Source organism: Patagioenas fasciata, chromosome W (genome assembly GCF_037038585.1).
Source record: "Patagioenas fasciata isolate bPatFas1 chromosome W, bPatFas1.hap1, whole genome shotgun sequence".
Taxonomy (NCBI): domain Eukaryota; kingdom Metazoa; phylum Chordata; class Aves; order Columbiformes; family Columbidae; genus Patagioenas; species Patagioenas fasciata.
The window spans coordinates 47,446,690-47,471,249 of record NC_092559.1 but is presented as its reverse complement, the minus strand read 5'-3'; the positions used below and the strand labels follow the sequence as shown (position 1 = coordinate 47,471,249).

Genomic DNA, 24,560 nt, shown 5'->3' with positions numbered 1-24,560 from the left:
TAATACAATAAATTGAGTTGGCTTAAATTTCAATGCATATGTTCAAAAGCAATGACAGCGAAATCCAAAAACAGTCCCCTGGCACCCCGATTCATAAAAGTGAAGTTCTTTGTGCAGCACTGCATTTATTTCACTTGCCGATCTTGTTCCATTTTACTCTGAGTACTGCTGTATTTTTTGTGAAGTATTTGCAAAACTAGACTCCTCTAGCATTCTTTTATTGATTTTTATAAAGATGAGAGGTCAATGAATAGCAATAAGGAATAAAATAAATTGTGGCTCTAGTTGCTGCAGCAATCGGATAGCTTGAGGAAATAATTGATACCGATGTAATATGAGTTCTCATGCTTTTCAGCATCTCTGGAGAGTGATTCCAAATAGCACTTCATCAACAACTGATTAATAAAGTGATTGAAAGGGATTTAATGGGATTTGTTATAATCAAAACAGCAACTTGATTACAAATTTGAAAATGGTGAGGGTCACACTAACAAAGAGATAAATCAGATCACATGCACATAGACACGCACACTGGTATATAGATAAAAACACATTGATACAAATTTATAAATCATGCTCACACACATGCGCACTAATCCATGGATATTTGAATACATGTTGAGGTATACTTATGGTCAAAATTTCCCCCTCGAGTTTAGCACATTACTCACTTTAATAAATTGGCATTTTCAATGTGCACTCATTGCATCTCGAGAAATCTATCTTCGTCCATGACTTCGCAGCATCCATTAGTTGCAAGATGACTCTGAGAGACGTCCCACCTCAGAGGGAGATGTGAGGTGACAGCCTGCTGTGACCCTGCAGAGCTCAACAGGCCTCACTTAGGATTACTTTTTATAGGGTCATGAGATCATTGACTTCGGTTAGTGTTTTTCCACTTTGGCCACACATAGGATGAGGTAATATTCTGGTGTTTTCCACCATTTGTCTACATCCAGAACTTTTCAGATTGTATAGTTCTGGTATCATCTTGCTCGGGCTATTGATCCAGGTAGCAGGTGAGCCACAAGTACACCAGGCTCTCAAGAGTGACTGGTCATTGCTGCCTTTCCAGGCAGAAAGGGGGTCTTTTCCCACATGGCAGGAGCTCCAAGAGAGTGGAGGGAGTGCCTCAGTGCTCCAACTCATTACACTTGCATAATGAGAGTTTTTCTCGCCAGCATGCCCATTTCTTAAGGCCAGAGCTAAGGACTGAAATATAATCAGGGAACCTGAATCTCTCTTTTTGTTTAGCCCAAGGCTAAGAGCTTTCCCTTTGTGCCCATATTGGGATAGATGAGGAAAAATTATTTTGAAAGATGTGTTCAAGCAGGTTCTATGGAATGATATAGAGCATACTTCTAACAGTGCTTCTCTCCCTCCCGCCAAATCCATTGCAACAGAGAATCCTGTGGGTGCAGTCCCTTGGGCGGTGATGAGGGGATCTCGGTCTCCTACCCTCTTTCAGGCATGTGTGTGTGTGTGTGAACTGAGCTCGGGAGTTACCCCTTCATGGATGTAGTCAAAAGGTGAGAGTAAAGGGCTCAAAGAGGGCTATATCCTGTTTATAGGATGTAGTTGTATACCCTTCCACGAACTTTAAGGCAAAGAATGGGAAAGAGATAAGCCACTGAAGTAAATAGAAAACTACTCAGATTATTTTCATCAGTATTCATCTTGATGGTGTGCTTTTCAGCTAATGTGATATTTAGATAAAAGTGGAACTTCTGTCATATGAGCAGATGTATTTTCCTCATACCTTAAATTCCTCTTTGAGATAAGGATTGCAATTTCCCTGTGTTTCCCCTTGTGTTCTTAAAACTCTCCAGGACACATAATTATTTGGAGGAGTGTGATGCTGGTGGGCAAGGGACTCCAATCATCAAGGACTCAGGTATAAAGAACATACTGAAGCATTTTAAGGGAGAGCATGGTGGAAAGGATATAATTAAATTTGTACACTAAGGGATAGCTGAAAATTTTCAGCTTTAACCAGTAAGCTGTTCATCAATTACGGGTACTCATGTGCCTCTTTACACCGTAGTGCCCGAGTGCTATACTGTAACCATACGTAACCGTTTTAAGAGTGTTTATTTTCCAAGCATCATTATAAAGTAAGGAAGTATTTTTATCCCCTCTTTTTTCTTTTAGTTCTTAATCTAAAATAGAACCTTATCTGCATGAATAGCTATGGTAGTATTAAGCTGTGAGTCTATGCTGTTGTAGTTACAATGACATGGCTATCCAACAACAAGAAATAAGGCACTCTTGTTACAGAGCAAGAGTGTATTTTATTAGATTTAGCACAGAGTTTGAAGGTTTTTTGAGCTAATCCAGAAAGAAACTGGTTTTCTTCCTGTATATATGTCTGACACAGGAGGTTTTATCAGTGTAATTATAGCAGTGACTCAAAATGACTTGAGAAAGTTAGGCAGTAAGCTGGTGGTACATAAGGGAGGTAGACTATCTTCTATTGAATGCTCAGAGAGGACATATAAGAAAGGTGAGCTTAGCCTCTGTGGAGTAGCAGCAGGACTGTGGATATACCAGTCATCAGCAAAATAAGAAGAATCACAGAATAGTTTGGATTGGAAGGGACCTTTAAAATTCATGTAGTCCAACCTCCCTGTCATGAGCAGGAACATCTTCAACCAGATCAGGTTGCTCAGAGCCCTGCCCAGCCTGGCCTTGAATCACACAGAATCACAGAATGTTAGGGATTGGAAGGGACCTCAAAAGATCATCTAGTCCAATCCCCCTGCCAGAGCAGGAACACCTAGATGAGGCTACACAGGAAGGTGTCCAGGTGGGTTTTGAATGTCTCCAGAGAAGGAGACTCCACAACCTCCCTGGGCAACCTGTTCCAGTGCTCTGTTACCCTCACTGAGAAGAAGTTTCTTCTCAAATTTAAGTGGAACCTCTTGTGTTCCAATTTGAACCCATTACCCTTTATCTTACCATTGGTTGTCACCTAGAAGAGCCTGGCTCCATCCTCCTGACACTCACCCTTTATATATTTATAAACATTAATGAGGTCACTCCTCAGTCTCCTCTTCTCCAAACTAAAGAGACCCAGCTCCCTCAGCCTTTCCTCATAAGGGAGATGCTCCACTCCCTTAATCATCTTTGTTGCCCTGTGCTGGACTCTCTCCAGCAGTTCCCTGTCCTTCTGGAACTGAGGGGCCCAGAACTGGACACAATATTCCAGATGTGGTCTCACCAGGGCAGAGTAGAGGGGAAGGAGAACCTCTCTCGACCTACTAACCACCCCCCTTCTAATACACCCCAGGATGCCTTTGGCCTTCCTGGCCACAAGGGCACAGTGCTGTCTCATGGTCATCCTGCTCTCCACCAGGACCCCCAGGTACCTTTCCCCTGCAGTGCTCTCCAACAGGTAATTCCCCAACTTATACTGGAACCTGGGGTTATTCCTACCCAGATGCAAGACTCTACATTTTCCCTTGTTATATTTCATTACATTTTTCCCCGCCCAACTCTCCAACCTGTCCAGGTCTTGCTGGATGGCAGCACAACCTTCTGGCATATCAGCCACTCCTCCCAGTTTGGTGTCATCAGCAAACTTGCTGATAGTACACTCTATTCCCTCATCCAAGTTAGTGATGAATATTTTGAATAATACTGGCCCCAGTACTGATCCTTGAGGGACTCCACTAGATACAGGCCTCCAACTGGACTCCACCCCATTGACCACGACTCTCTGGCTTCTTTCCTTCAGCCAGTTCACAGTCTACCTCACTACCTGATCGTCCAGACCACAATTCCTCAGTTTAGCTGTGAGGATGCTGTGGGAGACTGTGTCAAATGCTTTACTCAAGTCAAGGTAGATCACATCCACCGCTCTGCCATCATCTATCCATCTTGTTATGTCCTCATAAAATGCTATGAGTTTGGTCAAGCATGATTTCCCCTTGGTGAAACTGTGTTGACTGCCCCTAATGACCCTCTTCTCCTTGATATGCTTTGAGATGGTACCAAGGATATGTCATTCCATCAGTTTCCCAGGGATGGAGGTGAGGCTGACCGGTCTATAGTTACCCGGGTCCTCCTTCTTGCCCTTTTTGAAGACTGGAGTGACATTTGCTTTCCTCCAGTCCTCAGGCACCTCTCCCGTTTCCCAAGACTTGGCAAAGATGATGGAGAGTGGTCTAGCAATGACCTCAGCCAGCTCCAGGGATGGGGCATCTACCACCTCTGTGGGGCAACCTGTTCCACTACCCTTATTGTAAAAGATTCTTTCCTCGTGTTTAGCCTGAATCTCCCCTCCTTTAGTTTAAAACCATTACCCTTTGTCATATTGCAACAGGGTCTGCTAAAGAGTCTGTCCCCGTATTTCTTGTAGACCACTTTGAAGTACTGAATGGCTGCAATAAGGTCTCTCTGGAGCCTGCTCTTCTCCAGGCTGAACAACCCAAACTCTCTCAGACTTTCCTCATAGCAGATGTGTTCCAGCCCTCCGATCGTCTTGACGGCCCCCTCTGGCCCTTCTCCAACAGGTTCCATGTCTTTCCTGTACTGGGGGCTCCAGAGCTGGATGCAGTACTCCAGGTGGTGTCTCACCAGGGCAGAGTAGAGGGGCAGAATCACCTCCCTCCACCTGCTGTCTATGCTCCTTTTGATGCTGCACACATTGCTGACTCATGTCCAGTCTTTCATCTACCAGTTCAGGACCTTGCACTTGTTGAACCTCATGAGGTTCACATGGGCCCACTTCTTGAGCTGGTCCTGGTCCATATGGATGGCATCTCTATCCCTCAGGCATGTCAACTGCACGTCTCATCTTGGTATCATCCACAAACTTGCTAAGGATGCGCTCAATCCCACTGTCAATATCACTGATAAAGATATTAAACATTACTGGTCCCAATACAGACCCCTGAGGGACACCACTTGTCACTGGTGTCCATCCAGACACTGAGCCATTGACCACCACCCTCTGTTTGCAACCATCCAGCAAGTTCCTCATCCACCAAACAGTCCACCCATCAAATCCATACCTCTCCAATTTAGAGAGAAGGACATTCTGGGGGACCATGTCAAAGGCTTTACAGAAGTCCAGATAGATGCCATCCATAGCCCTTCCTTTGTCCACTGATGTAGTTACTCCATTGTAGAAAGCCACTAGTTTAGTCAGGCAGGACTTACCCTTAGTGAAGCCATGCTGGCTGTCTCGAATCACCTCCCTGTCCTCCATGTGCCTTAGCGTAGCTTCTAGGAGGATCTGTTCCATGATCTTCCCAGGCACAGAGAAGAGGATGACAGGTTGGTAGTTCCCAAGGTCCTCCTTTCTACCCTTTTTAAAAATGGATGTGATGTTTCCCTTTTTCCAGTCACCAGGGATTCCACCTGAGTGCTATGACTTCTGAAATATCATGGAGAGTGACTTGGCAATTACATCAGCCAGTTCCCTCAGGACTCTGGGATGCATCTCGTCAGGTCCCACAGATTTATGTATGTTTAGGTTCCTTGAGTGCTCACAAACCTGATCTTAACTTGCAGTGGGAAGGACTTTGCTTCCCCAGTACCTGCCTTGCAGTTCATCCACTCGAGAAGTATGGGAAGAGAGCTTGCCAGTGAAGAGTGAGGCAAAGAAGTTGTTGAGTACCTCAGCCTTCTCCTCATCCATTGTTACCAGTTTGCCAGTCTTGCTCATCAGGGAAGGTACGCTTTCTTTGGCCTTCCTTTTATATTTGACATACCTGTAGAAGCCCTTCTTGTTATTCTTTGCATCCCTTGCCAAGTTCAGTTCCAGCTGTGCCTTGACTTTCCTGACCCCGTGTCTGCACAACCGGGCAGTGTCCCTGTACTCTTTCCAGGATACCTGTCCCTGCTTCCACTGCCTGTGCATTTCCTTCTTGCCCTTTAGTTTGATCAGCAGGTCTCAACACAGCCATGCCAGCCTCTTTCCTTCCTTACCTAATTTCTTAGACCATGGGATCAAGAGCTCTTGTACTTTATGGAAAGCGTCCTTAAAGATCTACCAGCTCTGTTCTGCTTCCTTGTCCCTAAGGGAAGTTGGCTTTCCTAAAATTCATGGTCCTGACTTTACTGTTTTCCTGGATTACATTCCTCAGGACTGCAAACTCCATGAGTGCATGATCATCTTAGCCCAGGCTGCCTCCAGTCTTGACGTCACTGATTAGCTCTTGCACTGGTGATCATCAGGCCCAGTATCACATCCCCCTGGTAGGGCTGTCTATCACTTGGCTGAGGAAGTTATCTTCAGTGCACTCCGGGAGTCTCCTGGGTTGCCTACAGCTCACCGTGTTACTTTTCCAGCAGGTGCTGGGGTGTTTGATGTCCCCCAGCAGGATGAGAGCCTGTGAGCGCGATGCCTCCTGTAGCTGGAGTAAGAAGGCTTCATCAGTAATCTCCTACTGATCAGATGGACTGTAGTAGACATTAACCACAAAGTTTCCTTTGCTGCTTTGGTCTCTGATTCTTACCCATAAGCTTTCAACCTGCTCATGGCTATTCTTCAGAGACAGCTCTTCATACTCTATCCACCTCTTGATATAGAGGGCAACCCCTCCACCTTTCCTTGCCTGTCCCTTCTGAAAAGCCTGTAGCCATCGATCACCACACTCCAGACATGAGATCCATCCCATGACGTTTCAGTAAAGGCCACTAGGTCATAGTCTTCTAGCAGTACTCCTGTTTGTTGCCCATGCTGCGTGCATTGGCGTAGAGGCACTTCAGCTGGGCTGTTGGCTGTGTCACCTTCTCAGAGGAACACCCCTTAATTTCTTTGAGTCCAGTAGGTAGTTAATGTCTGCTGTGGTTAAAAAGGAGTGAGGGGAGGGCAAAATTGAGCCATAATCTGTATTTTAAAGTAACTGTATTTTAAAGTAACTGTATAAGCAAACTGAAATGGGTTGTTTCCACTGTATTAACTGTCTCTTATAGTTATGGAAGTAGCAAATCAGAGTTTAGGTTTTTAAAAGTTTCTGTATCTTGATGGCTTGCTAGTTAAAAGGAGATTACACCAAAATGTAAACCATATATCTGGTTTTTATAGTTTGTAAAGCTAAGAGAAATCATTACTGAGTAGATAACAGAGTTTATTAGTGTTGGTTTTGATTTTATGGCAGGAACAGCCGATCTGATCCTGGAAAACTGACCTAAGCATCAGCAAGCATCTGCCTGAATCAGGGAGATCTATTTGACTTGCAAATTCAAGGCATAGTGATTTTAGATTCTTCTAAAGATTAGATTTGCATAAATATTAGTTAAAGGCTGTTCTGCAACCATCCATCAAGTTATGAACAGAAAGTAGTGCTGAACGTTGAATCAGATCTGTGCCTTGCCATTATTTTTTCAAGCCATATGTGAAGAAATACTATATCCACTAGATATTTGCAGAACTCTTTCTAATATATGTGCCCTTTGAGAAGCTTCCTAGATTCAAATAGAATAGGGGAGGAGGTTTACAGACTAATTCATTTTTAGCTAAGATTCTCTGGCTGGTTAACTGTATTATATTTTGTCAAGAATTGCTTGGTGAGAAACAAGCATCTTAATGGTTACTGGATATTCATTAACAGCTGAAGATTCTTTAATATCTTCTCAAAGAAACCTTTTGATAATGACAATCAAACAAAAACAAGCATATATTCTTCCTCCAGCAAGCAACTAGTAAGTCATGAACAGCATTGCATAGATTTGGAAAAGCACTGGAGAAGTGGTTGTTCATGTATGCAGTTCTTCAAGATGAATTGTTGATGAACTGTTCTTACAGTTTTCTGTGACTCGCCCTTCAGTTTCACTAATGTGGAGTTTATCAGCATTGTGATTCCTGTCACAGGTGAGTGATTTAAAGTGATTTCCTCCTGCAAAATAATGTTTAAATCACTCAAAGAAAAGTGCAACTTAAGAGAGTTTGATGGCAAGATTCACTCTATTATTTACTGCATGGAGGAAATATGCCAAGCCAGATGCTGCTTACCTTGCCTCCAGGGGTCTGATGTCAGGTCACCTCGAAGTCTGAATCCTAGGTGTCTCAAAGCAAACTCTCAGGCATCAGAGATCATAGAAATAAATAATTTAATGGAGTAGTATAACAGGAGGGTTGGCTCGAGCTGGATGCCTGTGCAGAGGTCCCAGCCCAGCATAAAAATCCATAGAGAGATCCATATCTTTACAGACCATTCTCTCATTCCTCACACTATGATTCAATATTGGAGTCTGGAGTCTTCTTGCTTCTCATGGGATCCTTTTCACTAATGTGAGATGGGCCTTTTGTTTTGTTTAGCTGTAGATCTTGTTTATAGTCCATAGCCTTGAAGGTGCTGTTTTGTCTGAATGAATTCTTTTCTTCCCAGCAAAGTGCAGAACAGACCCTATCTCGCAGATGTCCATAATGTCTTTGTGTTAGCCTTGAAGTCGTCATTTTCTCCCCAGTCAATTCTGTTCTTCCCAGCAAAGTGCAGAACAAACCTTTTCTTGCAGATGTTCAGTGTAGTCTGTAGCCGCTTTTGGTAAATATGACCAGAACTTTACAGCACACAGCTTAAGGTTTCAGCAAATTCAGCTTACTAAGTAACATGAAGCAGACAGTATATTAAAAATCACACAACCTTATAATTCTAGGTGATTCATTTTATTTAGTATGCATTAAGCTAAATTACTCATATGAAACTTAAATTGGGCTCATCCGCTGATCTGTGAGTAGTAAAAACCATCACCATACAGCCACCCTTGTTTAGCAGAGAGAGCTCAAAGTAGGCTCACCCAGGCTGTCATATTTATAGAATAAAGTGGTTGACTCGTAGTCATTTCATACAGTGGGAAAGGTATGCACAAGACTCCTTGCACACACAACTTATCAGTGTTCAGTGTGCTGTTCTGCTTCCTTGTGGGTTTCCTAAAAGGAGTTCTAGGCCTGGCTGCAGGTCAGGCCTTTACCTTCTCTGGAGCCTGGACCAAACTGCTGCTGGTTTGGCTGAGGGGGATTTTAGTGCATCTGCCACACTCCACCCCCTGACTACAGTCAACCCACTTTATTCACTCATAGAGTGGCAGTGTGGTTACCTCGTGCCTCTGTGTCATAAATATGTGGCCTATTGTAGATCAGTGGTGAGAGTCCAATTGTTTGATAAACTACTTGGTTTAAGTGTTAAATTAATATTATCTATATATAATGTTAGCATGCACGGAAATTTGTGTCAAGCAAATAGCTTTAGTAATATAAAATGTCACTATCAATTTTACTATTGGGGAATTTTTCATAACGAACAGGGTGTTTTTGCTTAGATGTGTACCAGACTCTTATACATAAAATTATTGCAAGTAACAAGGACAACACTGTTAGAACTACCAAAATCACAACTGGATGAAACATTAGGTTCAAAGTTCTTGTTGCCGTTGGTGACCATCCCAATAAGGTCTCCCTCCAATAATACCTTTTACCCCCCTTCAGTCCCGCCAGGACATGATGTACCTTCACTTTCATCTTAGAGGAGGCTGCAAAACAAAAAGATGAAATAGACTGGTTTCGGCAGGATCTGCTGGACAGGTTATCCCATTAGAAAGAAGGGAAAATCCATCGTGCACTAATTCTGCATTTTGCACCACAGCTTTGCCTGCAGGAATCTCAAAGATGTATCATAAGGTGCCTTGATGACTTTTTCACAGGCCTGTTATCTAAACACAGATGTTCATCTTGTGATTTATGTGCTTTTCTATACCCCAGCTGCAGTCACTTGACCGTATTTACAGTTCTCCTCTTTACCATTCTTGTGCTGTTCCCACACATTCCACCCCCTCACTCAAGAGATGGCTTCTTTTGGGGCCGGCAAGGCTAGAGAGAGGTGTTCAATTGGGCTTGTGAAGTGTAGCACAGAGCAATTTACAGGGGCACACAATAAACACATACAGAAAAAGGAATAAACATATCTCTACAAGAATGCTTTAAATCAGGTGTCCCATTCATCTTGTCAAGGAATTGAGTCATTCAGCCAGGCATTATCAGTAGATTGTTTCATTTGATGCATTAAGTCCTGAAGATGTTAAATGTTGTCCCATAGTATATATTAGACTGGTGCAAACCTAATTGTGGTTTTGGACTGTGAAATTTGAAACATTATAACTAGGTTCAAACACATCTTTATTAATCAAAATAGGAACCATTACAATCAACACATTTTTGCCAACGAGAAATGAGTTTGTTTATTCCTGTAGCATTAAAAATCTGTGATTCGGGATTCAACGAACACTGGGAAAGCATTTTCTGCATCCCACTGGTTGTGGAAGCATTTTCCCTGCAAAAAGTTGTCAAGGTGCTCAAAGAGGTGGCAGTCAGTTGGCGAGAGGTCAGGTGAATATGGTGGATCCGGCAAAACTTCATAGACCAATTTGTTCCACTTTGGAAGCATTGGTTGTGCAACGTGCGGTCGGGTGTTGTTGTGGAGAAGAATTGGGCCCTTTCTGTTGACCAATGCCGGCTGCAGGCGTTGCAGTTTGCAGTGCATCTCATTGATTTGTTGAGCATCCTTCTCAGATGGAATGGTTTCTCTGGGATTCAGAAAGCTGTAGTGGATCAGACTGGCAGCAGACCACCAAACAGTAACCATGAACTTTATTTGGTGCAAGTTTGGCTTTGGGAACTGCTTTGGAGGTTCTTCTCAGTCCAACCACTGAGCTGGTTGTTGCTGGTTGTCCTATAAAATCCACTTTTCGGCGCACGTCACAATCTGATGGAGAAATAGTTTGTTGTTGTTGCGTAGAATAAGAGAAGATGACAGTTCAAAGCAACAATTTTTTTGATTTTTGGTCAGCTCATGAGGCATCCACTTCTAAAGCTTTTTCACCTTTTCAATTTGCTTCAAACACTGAACAACCGCGTTGTTGATGTTGCAAGTTGTCTCCGCTGCTTTACAACCCATTTTGAATTCAAATATGAAAATTGCTCAAATTTGCTTTTTGTCTAACATCATTTCCATAGTCTAAAATAAATATAAAATAAACAAGTAATAAGTCAGTAGCAAAAAAACATAAAGCGAAAAAAACGCATTAAAATTATGTATAACATAACCACATTTATTTAAGAATGTATACCATAGATTTTCATATTCCCTAAAAAAAGAAAAAGAGGGAAGCTTATACTGGCATCTGAAATATCTGTAACAGGAGAGATTGCAGTTTAAGCATTAGTTGAATTTAGCATTGGAGAACATGGAAAAATTGCTTTCTTTTTTTTTTCATTTCATCGTTGTCTAATTAACACTGTTTTAATTGACTTTTTTTTAAAGATTGAGTAGTGTTCTACTCCAGGAAAAAAATCAATAAGGAAAGCAAGAATAGATATTCCTATGAGGTAGGAGAGTAGCCTGTGATTTTTGTTCCTTGTTTCAGGGATTTTTGGTTTTCTTTTTTTTTTTTCTAAGGGTCTTCTTACTCTAAAATATATCACCTTTCAGCTTACTGAGATCTTCTTTGTGCACAGTATAAGGAAAATAAAGAGCAAATTCTGTTCTAACAGTTTGTCAAAGCAATGATCACAGTCTTAAAATTACATTATGAAACACTAAGGGATATTTTTGAAACTGAGTTTGAAATTGATTTGAATTAGAATTTGGTCTTGGAAATCTTGCCATGCTAGGTATACAATCCATTACTGATTTGTTTCCTTTTCTGATTTCCTCTGCAAGCAATCTGTCTTAGTTGTTATCCTGTTTTTAAATTTACTTGTCATTGTAGACTAGGAGAGGCTTAAAGATATATTTGTAGAAAATACTCCTGTTAGTGTAAGCACATCTAGTCCTTCTAGCTCTTAAGCATCTGTATGAATCTTAATACAACTTTTGTTCCTTTACTTGCAGCTGTTTTTTGGAATGTCTGTGACCAGATTTGCTGTAACTTATGCTCTGTGTCTTGTCCCACTGATTTAATTGAAATTACCAACAGTACATGAAACTGAGAATATGTGTTAAAAAAAACAGGACCTGAGACCCTCTAGCGATTTTATCTATGGAAATTGTCTTAAAACATATATGTGCAAATTTATTCTAGTCTGGGGCTGAATGTAAGTTAACTCTCTTCAGACACCGTATAGGCATACAAAGAGACATGGAATATCAGTGTGGGGACACCACTACTCATATGTGGCTCTGCAGCATACAGATTAGACCTGACTGGCATCCAGTCAGCTGGTGGTACACACAGAGGAACTTATCCATCCGTGCTATCATATTTCTATCTTTGCCCAGCCTGCAAAGAATAATCATTTCACAGTGCCATGGTAAACCACACTGTGAAATGGTTTGTAGCATTTTTGAAAGCAATACTGAGAGTTTAGGTAACTTTGTCAGGTGGTGAATATTAAAGGATGGCAACTTAAAGTAAATAAATAAGAGTGACCACAGCATGGGGGAAGCAGGGACAAGGTGAGGTGCTTAATGCCTTCTTTGCCTCAGACTTTAATAGTAAGACCAGTTGTGCTCCAGGTACCCAGCCCCCTGAGCTGGAAGGCAGGGACAGGGAGCAGAATGAAGCCCCAGAAATCCAAGGGGAAACAGTTAGCGACCTGCTACACCACTTGGACATGCACAGGTCTATGGGGCCAGATGGGATCCACCCAAGGGTTCTGAGGGAGCTGGCAGAGCTGCTCACCAAGCCACTTTCAATTATTTATCAGCAGTTCTGGCTAAGCAGGGAGATCCCAGTTTACTGGAAGTTAACAAATGTGATGCCCATCTACAAGAAGGGCCAGAAGGAGGATCTGGGGAATTACAGGCCTGTCAGTCTGATATCGGTGCCGGGGAAGGTTATGGAGCAGATCGTCCTGAGTGCTATCATGCAGCACATACAGGACAACCAAGTGATCAGGCCCAGTCAGCATGGGTTCATGAAAGGCAGGTCCTACTTGACCAACCTGATCTTCTGTGACAAGGTGACCTGCATAGTGGATGAGGGAAGGGCTGTGGATGGTGTCTATCTAGACTTCAGTAAAGGCTTTGATACTGTTTCCCACAGCGTTCTCCTGGAGAAACTCATGACTGTTCATGGCCTGGATGGGTGTACTCTTCGCTGGGTAAAATCTGGCTGAATGGCCAGGCCCAAAGAGTTGTGGTGAATGGAGTCAAATCCAGTTGGTGGTTGGTCACGAGTGGTGTTCCCCAGGGCTCAGTACTGGGACCAGTTCTGTTTAATCTCTTTTTCAATGGTCTGGACGAGAAGATTGAGTGCACTCTTAGTAAGTTTGCAAATGACACGAAGTTGGGTAGGTATGTTGATCTGCTGGAGTGTAGGAAGGCTCTGCAGATTCATCTGGACCAACTGGATTGATGGGCTGAGGACAATTGTATGAGGTTTAACAAGGCCAAATGCCAGGTCCTGCTTTTGGGTCACAACAACCCCAGACAATGCTACAGGCTTGGGGAGGAGTGGCTGGAAAGTTGCCTGGAGGAAAAGGACCTGAGGGTGATGATCAGCAGCCAGCTGAACATGATTCAGCAATGTGCCCAGGTGGCCAAGAAGGCCAACAGCATCCTGGCTTGTATCAGGAATAGCATGGCCAGCAGGACTAGGGAAGTGATTGTGCCACTGTACTCAGTACTAGTGAGACCCCACCTTGAATACTGTATTTACTTTTGGGCCCCTCACTACAAGAAAGACATTGAGGTGCTAGAGCAAATTCAGAGAAGGGCAACAAAGCGGGTGAAGGGTCTGGAGCACAACTCTTAGGAGGAGCGGCTGAGGGAACTGGGGCTATTTAGCCTGGGGAAAAGGAGGCTGAGGGGAGACCTTATCACTGTCTACCAACTACCTGAAAGGAGGTTGTATCATGGAGGGTGTTGGTCTCTTCTCCCAAGTAGCAAGTGATACGACAAGAGGGAATGGCCTCAAGTTGCACCAGGGGAGGTTTAGATTAGATATTAGGAAAAAATTCTTCACGTAAAGGATTGTTAGGCGTTGGAACAGGCTGCCCAGGGAAGTGGTGGAGTCACCATCCCTGGAGGTCTTTAAAAGACACCTAGATGAGGTTCTTGGGAACATGGTTTAGTGCCAGTGTTAGGTTAGCAGTTGGAATCAATGATCTTGAGGGTCTTTTCCAACCAAAATAATTTTATGATTCTGTGAACTTTTGCTATGAGTTTTACTTTATAGATATTTTCCTACCTCAGTTTGAAAAACCCAATATTTCAAGTTAAATATTTTTTAAAAATGCACTTAAATGGAATGACTTGTTGAACATTCCTGAAAATTATGGGAAGATAATTTTCTGATCATTAGTTTCATTGCTTATAGGCAGTTTTTATGGATTAAGAGATATGTGAAACCAGTAATCTATGAGACTTTTTAAAAAAATTTGTTTCTAGAAACTATTTTCTCATATTAAGGCTCTTATGTTTCCGGTTAAAGTTGTTTGGGAGTGGGGGGAAGACTAAACTTGGATTCAAAGATGGGATATTATTGTAAAAATGGAAATAAATTTTAGAGAGTTATGTTAGCGATATAGTGAATACAATTAAAAAGTGAGTTATCATCCAGAATATGATTTATTGAAGGACTTTTTGCCAGTAGGCAATTTCCTCTCTATCTAAATAATATAATATGCCTTGGGAAGGAGAGAGAGGCATATATGACAAAGATATTTGTCCTGTTATTGGAAAAAGGTTAATAGTTTAGTATGATAAAATCTGTGCAACATGTTCTTTGATAAATAAAGATAAGACATCATATAAACAAAACCCCAGGAAAGACTTTAATTAATTTGGTTTCCTTTGGTTTCCTTTTGTTACTTGTAACATATTTTGACTGTGAATCTCCTTCATACTGACTGCATATGGGCCTAATCATAGTTTGAAACTGTGATGAGAATTGTGTGATGATTTCTATTTACCTCTGTGGAAAAGAAACCTGATGTGGTCCAGCTTTCTGTTTGTCTCTATTAAATGAAAATCTTTCAACTATACTTTGTAACAAAATCAAGCAAAAATTTGGTTTGCATTATAAAACTACTAGTAGGAGGTAACAAAAAATTGGGATGTCAGAGATTTGGTCTGTATTTAGGGATAAGACCCCAGAAATTCTGCCACAGATTGTCTCTACCTACTGGAAAAGGGAATATTACTGTCTTATGTACACTAAATAATATGAATGAGAATAAACAGAGCTGTTAATGAGGCATAATGAATCCTTAATTTTCCTACACTGTTAGAAAACCTGTTGAATTCAGAAGATGAACCAAAATAAGACTAAATTTTGTGGAAGTAGAGCAAGCATGTCTTTTTACAAAGGAAATTCACCAATTTGAATTTGTTTATGTGCCTGACAAAATATTTTATTGAAGGAGATATGTATGCAATTTATTATGTTAATTTTTAATTGCAGTGTGGACAATAAATGCAACTTTAGAAAAGACTCTCTAATACATCCATGTTTATCTAATTATGGTATCATTTGTTAGTGGATATACTGTAAGCTATTCTTGAGAAAGGACTGTAGTGTTGGGCCCTTATTATCTTCAGGTTCATATTTACTCTTCTTGCTCTCCATTAATAGGTAGCATAGATCAATCAGTGTTAAAGGAGTTGCCTCCCGAGCTCCTGGCAGAAATTGAATCCACCATGCCACTTTGTGAACGTGTGAAAATGAACAAGCGCAAACGTAGTACAGTTAATGAGAAACCAAAATATGCTGAAATCAGTTCTGATGAAGACAATGACAGTGACGAAGCTTTTGAATGTAAGTAGTACATCATTTTGTTCCTACTCTTAAAAAAGGCTAAGATTTTGCTTTTACAAAAAGATATACTTTTTTTGGTTGTTGTCTGCCCTAAAACATATGAAAACAAATTTGCTCTCCAGAAAACTACTTGGCCAAGAACCTTTTCTTCTCAAGAACCTTTTATTCTTTTAAAATTAAAATTACTTGATTTCAGTTTGTCACTCAAGATGAAAAGCAGCTAGTTATTAAATTTATTTCCCTAATTACCTTATGGGAAGCCACTGCCTAGATTTTTTTTTTAGTTGTGCAATGAAACATTTTTAGCCAATCAGATTAAAGAAAAATATCCTGTTAAGCAGCTCAGAAAACTTGCACAAAAAGCTATGCAAATAAAATATTCCCCATATACATGTTAAATTTTTCTGAGTTTCATTGATAAGAAAAGCAAAGTATCCCCTCTTGAATTTTTCTGACAAGATAAATTAAGAATGTTAGCGCCCAGAAGTTTCTTAAAATATTTCTTCTATTATTTCCATGATATATTGCTTGTAAAACTGAAATTATTGCCGATGCTTTCTCAAAATAGGATTTGCTGATGATACTATTTTTAATTAAGTGATTTCAAAGGAAGAGAAGAAGCTTGTAGTTAGACTTTTGCTGTCCGATCAGGTAAAGTTCATAAGTCTAAAAAATTGTTATATGCTTCTAAGTTAGGAAGGGATTTCCTACTTACAAATAAGAGTATAGTTTGTCTCTACGGTTGTTCAGTTAGCTAACACTGAAAAGAAACTCCATTAAAATGGAGTGTATCAGTTTAGTCTGAGTAACAGCTGTGTTACCTATGCAGGGCTACGGAAGTGCCTATTGTTAATCTGAGAAGGCATCTTGCTTTTAATGACTTTTTTCCAAGTTTAGACTCTTTCCACCTTTGCTTATATAAACATCTTACTGAACTTTTGTAAAACATAACCTTTTTCTTAGTCTTTCTTAGGGTCAAAAAGAGAAAGATTTGTTTTTCCTGCTTTTTTAATGTTTCAAATTTTCGTCCAACAGATAGCAATGCATATGCACACATACACATAAAAAGTATAATAGCAATGCCTCTTATCTTTATCAAAGAAGCAGAAAAGAATGTCCCTTTTGTTTGTTTGCTTTTCATTTAAAATATAACTGAATAATGCTGCTTTGTCCGTGAGTATGAGATCTTGGGGTAACTTATAATTAGATTATTTACTTCATTCAGGATTGTGTATTATCTGTTTATTGTATAATTTCACTTGTTTATGATGTTAGTAATCTGTAACAGTGAATTAAAAAAAGAATAAATAAAGCAAAATTATTTAAGTTGGTTGGGAATGGAGAGGATTGTCAGGAATTTCAGAGAGATCTTAATCTACTTGTTAGTCACAGGGGCTGTTAAAATTCTTAAATGCAGAGTAAAGCAAATTAACGAAAACTTTCACAGTAATTAAATGCTTAAAGGGATTCTAAGTTCACTATATCCACTCAAGAGATCTGTCCACCATTCTAAACATTTCATCTGGTTTTAAAATAAATTATAATATTTCTCAAAGTATACTGTAGAACTGAACAGAGTTAAAACAAGACAACGTGATCAAGATAATGAAAGATCTGTGACAAGTACATTGAATAGATTTTTTTTACAAGTATGTATTTCAGAATTCTTTTGATTGTCTAAAATTGAACTTTAAAAAGTATGAAATAGTGATTGTTATATAAGAAGATAAATTTATTTGAGTATCTCATGAAGAAAGGGGCATTCCATTAAATTAAATGATGAGAAATTAAAAATCTATTAAATCATTCTCATACAATAAATAATAAACGTGTTATTGCATATATGTTTGGCAGAATTCAGAAGGAAATAGGGTATTTATATTCCAGATAGTCTTTATGTAAAAAATTAATAATAACTCTTGAAATAATAATAATATTTACTTTTTTAGTCAGTTTTATCTACTTCAAAATGAACTTTGTAGAGCAATGACTGGTTGTGAGTAGCTGTTCCCATGTTCATCTTATTTGCCTTGCAGAGCCAGCACAAATGTAAAACATTCTGTTTTGTTGTGCAACATTGATAAACTGGTCAATTTAAATTTCTGATAGAAAACAATACTGGAAGTTACTTTTCTCATGGAGATGTAGCTGGGGTCTGAATTCATCCTCCAGAGCTTGAATTGATACTGATGTTTTGTAAACTGTGGAGACAGGTTTCGTGTACCTCCACAAAATACTATCATGGGGGGAAAAGAATCAGTTAAGATGTGTGAAGTTGTTTCCCATAAACCCCATGATTTCTTCTCTAATCTGCTCACTTCAGGTATCCCAGACAGCTATCTGTTTCTTCAATTGCAGTTAGCTCTCAACCATTTTAGAACTGACAGTGCTAGTAGCTCAGGCCTCATGAACATGACTGTATTGCCTCCAGAAGCAAGTGTGATCCATAAGCAGAACAGCTCAAAGGATGAACTAAGTTATTATCTTGGACCACCTCTGTGCATACCCTTTTTCAGAAGTGGGAACCCTCTAGGGTGCAGAGCAGAGCATTAGTTATCACCACAGGTTCAATGTTGTTTTTATTAGTTCTGAGCCTGGGATGACTATTTGATTATATCCTGGTATGTTTCCTATGCTTCTCAATAAACTGGTGTTATGGAAAGAACTTGCCAGTTCTGTCTGAATGCTTTGAGCCATTTTGCTCAGATACAACCCTATATACAGTTATACCTCTCTAAACTTCAGTAGACTTTGGTAGAGACACACAGATGTCAGGACCATTATATGCAAGTTCACAAGAATAATAAACTCTGCTAGTCTAGAATGTGATGCTTTGGAGCCGTTAACAGCGCAGTCTGTGATAGACATTTCTTTGCTAGCCCAGGTATCCTGTTACCTTAGATAATGGAGAGTTGGCTGATTTCATGGATCTCCATATCCTTTTTCTATTACATCTTAGCATCCTCTCCCCTTCAAGACTCTTTGAAAACAACAGAGAACTCTTCATCCCCTCCCCCCTTTATTTCCACCAAGTTTCTGGTTTTATACAGAACATTTATACCAGGTTTTCAACATTCAGTTCTGCAAGGCTAATGCCTTCTGTGGCATATACTCGCTGCCTGGCCCAGAACTGTGACTTCAGCTTTTTCCTTTACACTGACTTTCCTGCAATATATATCAAGACATTTTTAGTTGTCTTGACAAAACAGAATATCTTTAAGCAACTAGGTTGCCCAATCTCATTGGAACTTGCTGTGTTGGACGGGCAAAACAATCACTGAATTGGAGCATGGACACCGAGTAACAGTCACAATTTCGATAACTAAATAAATTATCTCAATGTTCTTTCATGAAAGGGTGAAACTTATTTTGTTCTACTTTCCTGACTTTGTTTAAAAGGACAAATGTTGTGTAAATTTGTATTTTTAAATGTTTGTTGGTATCTTTCCAGTTTCAGGTACAGCTTTCATGCAATTCAAAAGAAATTGTAAGAATAATGCCATAACAGAATTTTATATGATAGTTTTAGAGTGTTCACTTGCTTTACAGAACATCTGCATGACAGTGTTTAACTTGCAAATGTATAATTTTGAGCTATTAAAAGTAGAATTTTTGAACTTATTTGTACATTTCATTTCTAGCTTCTCGTAAAAGACATAAAAAGGATAGAGATGAAGCTTGGGAGTATGAAGAACATGACAGAAGAAGTTCTGGTGACCACAGGAGAAGTGGTTATTATCATGAAGGAAGGAGGACTTCTGGTAGTGGCCGTTACCGTAATCGTGGTCCTGATGACTCCGATATGGATGATTATTCTCCTCCTCCTAGCCTCAGTGAGGGTAAGTGTTTTAAAAATTTTTTTTTTTCCCATAATACTAGTGCATTTTTAAAGGATATGTTAAACATTTTAAAATAAACATATTTACATGCAGTATTAAATATAAGCATAAAGAAATGTTAACAATCCTTTATTCTATCAATTAGTGGCTAGAAAAATGAAGAAAAAAGAAAAACAGAAGAAGAGGAAAGCTTATGAACCTAAACTAACACCTGAAGGTAATTATAGATTATTTACTTTTTACAGTTTTTATTTTCTGATTTGTTTGTAAAATAATTATATATACATTTCTTTTTTTCACCAGAAATGATGGATTCTTCAACTTTCAAAAGATTTGCTGCTTCAATAGAGAATATTTTGGAAAATTTAGAAGACATGGATTTTACAGCTTTTGGTAATATGTCAGAAATTTTCAAAATGCTTCCCCCAATTAGAAACACAAGAAACAAAAAAATTTGCATCTCAGTATTTTCAAACTTCCTCCTTTGTGATTTAATTGCCTGTGATACATGCTATGGTATACTGCATTTTATAGCTTCTGCCTGGAGTGAAGGCCTTTACCTTTTCAATTTCACTTGCTGCTACAGGAATATCTTCCTTCTTCCTCCCTGCAGAATCCAAAGGGGACATAAATCACAATGAGACAAATAATAGTCCCCTGGATTGGAAAGGATACCTCTTTGGAATGTCATTAGAGTGTTATCTTCTGTCAAACATATCTTTGTAAACAACACTAACGTAAGATGGTTCCCTTGCCAGTAATGTCTGAGGCACATTATTTTGCATCTGTTGTGGCCTTTGGCCCAACAGAGTTTGATTATTCATTTCAGCCGCAGAGCACTTATGCACTTATTGGGTGAGATACTGAATCACTGTATACTCCTTATCCATTTCAGTGGAAAATAAGTCAGCTTAGCATTTAGCATAAGTGTCTTACAGAGTAGTTCAGGTTGACCAAGATGACTTTCTACTGAAATGGATAATGGAGCATTCATTTAATTTTTTCCTACCATCTTTGTCACAAGATTAGAACAAGGGGAGGAGCATAGTAAGCAAATCACTACAGCAATGGTGTCTACAACCTTGGATTAAAAAGTGAAGTAATTGGTTCTTTCTGTATGTCTTGTAACATCATGGTATTTTTTTATTAAGATGCAGTATACCTCAAGGTACTTAATTTCCCATGTGGTTTTCATCTATTGCCCTTCCCTAGATTTGAATTTTAGAATTAGGCCTACAATCATTTAAGATTTGTTTTACTGAAATGAGGATGATGGCACAAGAGCTGCAATAAATGGATTTTGCTATAGTAAATTTTTTTTTAATTTATAACTTTCAGTTATATTTAACAAGTAGTTGTTTTAACACAACCAAAAGATGTCATCATCAGTCTTCATTAGATAGAACTATTAGATGTTAGCTTTTTGGAAAATTAGTTCTTTTTCTTCAGTTGACTTTTTCATATGGGCTGTAAAATACTGGTTTCCTTGAAGTCTTATTAGAAATATGATTTTTAATTTTTTAATTTTTTTTAAGGCGATGATGATGAGATTCCACAGGAATTGCTACTGGGAAAGCATCAACTTAGTGAGTTGGGTAGTGAATCTGCAAAAATCAAGGCAATGGGCATTATGGACAAGGTACATTTTCATCGTATTTAATTCTTTTTGAACATTTAACATACAAAAACTTGTATCCCCTGTAATATTCCACCCTCTTCAGGTGTACATGTGACAGATACTGTGAACAGTTGTGCTTCTACTGACTTAGCTGAAGTGCTAAAAAGTTACCACATCTTAACTATTGCTGTATCTGAATCTGAGACATTTTTGTTGAATGGTCCTTCTCTGTGTTAGCACTGACTCAGAGAACTATATGCCAATAGGTAACACATGCCCAAGCAGTAAAATCTAAAATAATTAATCTGTTTTCACAAAAGATCATCAACCTATAGGCTTTGCCACTTACAGCTAGTGTTGAGCAACCACAGAACCACAAAACAGAACCTGCTGGCAAAGTCAAAAAATCCACACTTTCTGTTATATGCCATTAGTGCAATGTAAATTTATGATGTCCATCCAGCATCACACTGAACTGCCTACTTCCTTCCTCTCCCCCAAGAGTCCTTTCAAACTTAAAAGATTTAATGATCCAGGTGATAATAAGATTAATTTTTGGTAGACTGCATATTGTGGTTTCTTTGCCATACTCTTCCTGACTTCAGTTCAAGGGACCATTCTGTATCACGCCTCTAGAAACAACGCTATTGCTTTCCTTATCTTCCTAGAACTCTTGGATTTGGGCAGTCTTGTGTTAAATTCCTATTCTGCCTGTTCATGACCATTTACTATGTTTATGATGTGTCTGTGAAGCTACTTATAAGTCACTCTGAAGGGTTTTCATTAAGATGAGATGCCTTTTCTTCATTCTCCCTACCTTCCTTGGTAGCATGTTATGAGCCTGAGTGTTTCTCTTTCCTGATAGTTCTCACCCTTAACCTCTGCTCCCTGTTTTTTTTCACATACATACATGTATACATGAAATCAGAATTTTGTTCCTTCTAAAGGTGTCTGGATGAATGAAACTGACTCTCCTGGAACTTAGTATATTTTACAGATTATTTAATCAATTCTGTAGAACATCAGTTAGTGAGTTTGAGTTACTTATTTTCAACATGCTAGTTTTTCAAAGTCAGTACAGTTATGAAGAATATGATTCCTTTTTTTAGGCACTCAAGTATCAGGGAATTTTATTTCTGCTTGTATAACTATACAACATTAATTACAGAAATGCGATTTTAAATACATTTCTATGGATTTTGCTGGTTGAAAATGCAGTTTGATTGCAGTCTTAGAACATATTTCACTAGTTTAATTCTATTATCAGCATTCACAGTCATGTTGTGTCACAAACCAGACAAGTCAAAATCCAATCCTTATCTCAGATTGCTTACAATTTAAGATTGTCTGATTACATAACGTGTTCTATCCTTCATACATGGACATTTTTTTTAGCAGTTTGGAAGCCTTTATGTTCCTACAGTTGTTTGATGTGTTTTGTTTTGTTTTGTTTCTTGTTCTAGCTCTCAACAGATAAAACAGTAAAAGTCCTGAATATTTTGGAGAAGAATATTCAAGATGGATCAAAGCTTTCTACATTACTTAACCATGTGAGTTTCAAATGACCTTGTTCCACACCATTGTGTAGAATAGAGTTTCCTTCACTTGAGTCCCATATAATGATAGTTTCAAATACTCTGTGTGTGTGAAAGGAATTTCTGATTTAATATGGAGCTGGGTCTCTCTAGTTTGGAGAAGAGGAGACTGAGGGGTGACCTTATTAATGTTTATAAATATATAAAGGGTGAGTGCCACAAGGATGGAACCAGGCTCTTCTCGGTGGGAAACAATGATAGGACAAGGAGTAATGGGATCAAGCTGGAACACAAGAGGTTCCACTTAAATTTGAGAATAAACTTCTTCTCAGTGAGGGTGACAGACCACTGGAACAGGCTGCCCAGGGAGGTTGTGGAGTCTCCTTCCCTGGAGACATTCAAAACCCGCCTGGAATGTTCCTGTGTAACCTCACCTAGGTGTTCCTGCTCCAGCAGGGGGATTGGACTAGATGATCTTTTGAGGTCCCTTCCAATCCCAAACATACTGTGATACTGTGATTAAGAGATTACCAAATTTTAAGATTTGAAGTAAAATTCAATTGATTATATTCTTTCAGTACTAGACATGTTTCACTATAGTACTGATAACAGATGTATTGGGAGCAATTGTATTGGGTTTTCACCTAAATATTTATTCATTTATTTGTTTCTACCCTTTCTAGTCAAAACAGTCTAGTCAAAACAAATTCTAGCAAGAATAGAGTTCTTGAATTTTATGGATAAAAAAACCTTGATCTGCAGAAATAGAGAGTAATTGCATTGGAAAGAAAGAATTTAAACTTGAAAATGAAAACCAGAGACATGTTATTTGTACCTAAATATTTTCATCTGGACAGTTTGTTGGGTTTTCAAAGTTTCAGTATATGTTTCTGAATGTCTTTAGCAGTATAAAAAATTAGTGAAAAGAAGGTGCTAGTTTACATGCTCTAATTCAATACGATTGAGTCTTTATGCCAGTGCTTTTAAAGTGATATTTTTCTTTTAGCTTTTTGCAGTAAAACTCAAGATTATTAAGCCATTAATGAAATTGTCTAATGTTTGCAATTGAGAGACAATTTTAAAAGAAGCAATCTTTAGCCAAACAAGTTTTTATTTTTTTATTAAAGCCCATTAAACACAATTCAGGTTATTATGGCAAAGAAAGGCTCTGCTAAGGAGTGAGCTTACTTCTTGTAGAGTACAGTGAAAATATCCTACATCCATGTCAGGATTTTTCTCAGAGATTGATTACATGTGCAGATTCTTTTTATTTCCAAGATTAATGAGAAAAAAAAATAGAAAATATGTAAAACTACTTGGGTTTTTGTTTCATGGGGTTTTTTTGTTGTTGTTTGTTTGGGGGCGGGGTGTTTGTTTTTTGTTTCTTTGTTTCTTGTTTGGTTTTGTTATTATTGTTTGGTTGGTTTATTTGGTGGGGTTTTTTTTTGTTTTGGTGTGGGTTTTTTTGTTTTGATTTTGTTTGTTTGTTTTTTTAACTCCTCTGTGTAAGGAACAAATTATTTAAAGCCATTCTATGCAAGAAATTTACAGGGATCTCCCAATTTGCAGATTTCTGTTGATTTTTCAAATATATTTATGTCTCATATATAATGCACTGTGATATCTTTAGATTCTCTTACCACAAAGGGAAAAAAGTTGGTATGGTTTCACCAACCCCTTATTTTTACAAGGAAAGCAAACAGTGTGCTGTTATACAGGCAGGAAAGATTATTTTTCTCTGTACTAGAGAAGTTATTAAAAAATCCACCTGGTTTTGCAATTAATAATGTTATTACAATATTTCAGTAGTGCTGGGTGGTCATAATTAGCCTCATGTATGCCTGTTTTTATAACTTGTACAAA

The 24,560-nt window shown here is 38.9% G+C and overlaps 1 protein-coding gene across 4 annotated transcripts in view; it reads left to right on the top strand.

Moving 5' to 3' along the window:
• Positions 1–24,560, top strand: part of LOC136114505 (nipped-B-like protein) — a 176,542-nt gene that overhangs the window by 113,281 nt on the left and 38,701 nt on the right. For all 4 annotated transcript variants that reach the window (XM_065859870.2, XM_065859869.2, XM_071801605.1 and 1 more), the window contains 6 exons: positions 15,523–15,705; positions 19,347–19,544; positions 19,690–19,761; positions 19,848–19,937; positions 21,080–21,183; positions 22,626–22,712. In XM_065859870.2, the coding sequence (XP_065715942.1) occupies positions 15,523–15,705; positions 19,347–19,544; positions 19,690–19,761; positions 19,848–19,937; positions 21,080–21,183; positions 22,626–22,712 (734 nt within the window). The remainder of the gene's footprint in view (positions 1–15,522; positions 15,706–19,346; positions 19,545–19,689; positions 19,762–19,847; positions 19,938–21,079; positions 21,184–22,625; positions 22,713–24,560) is intronic.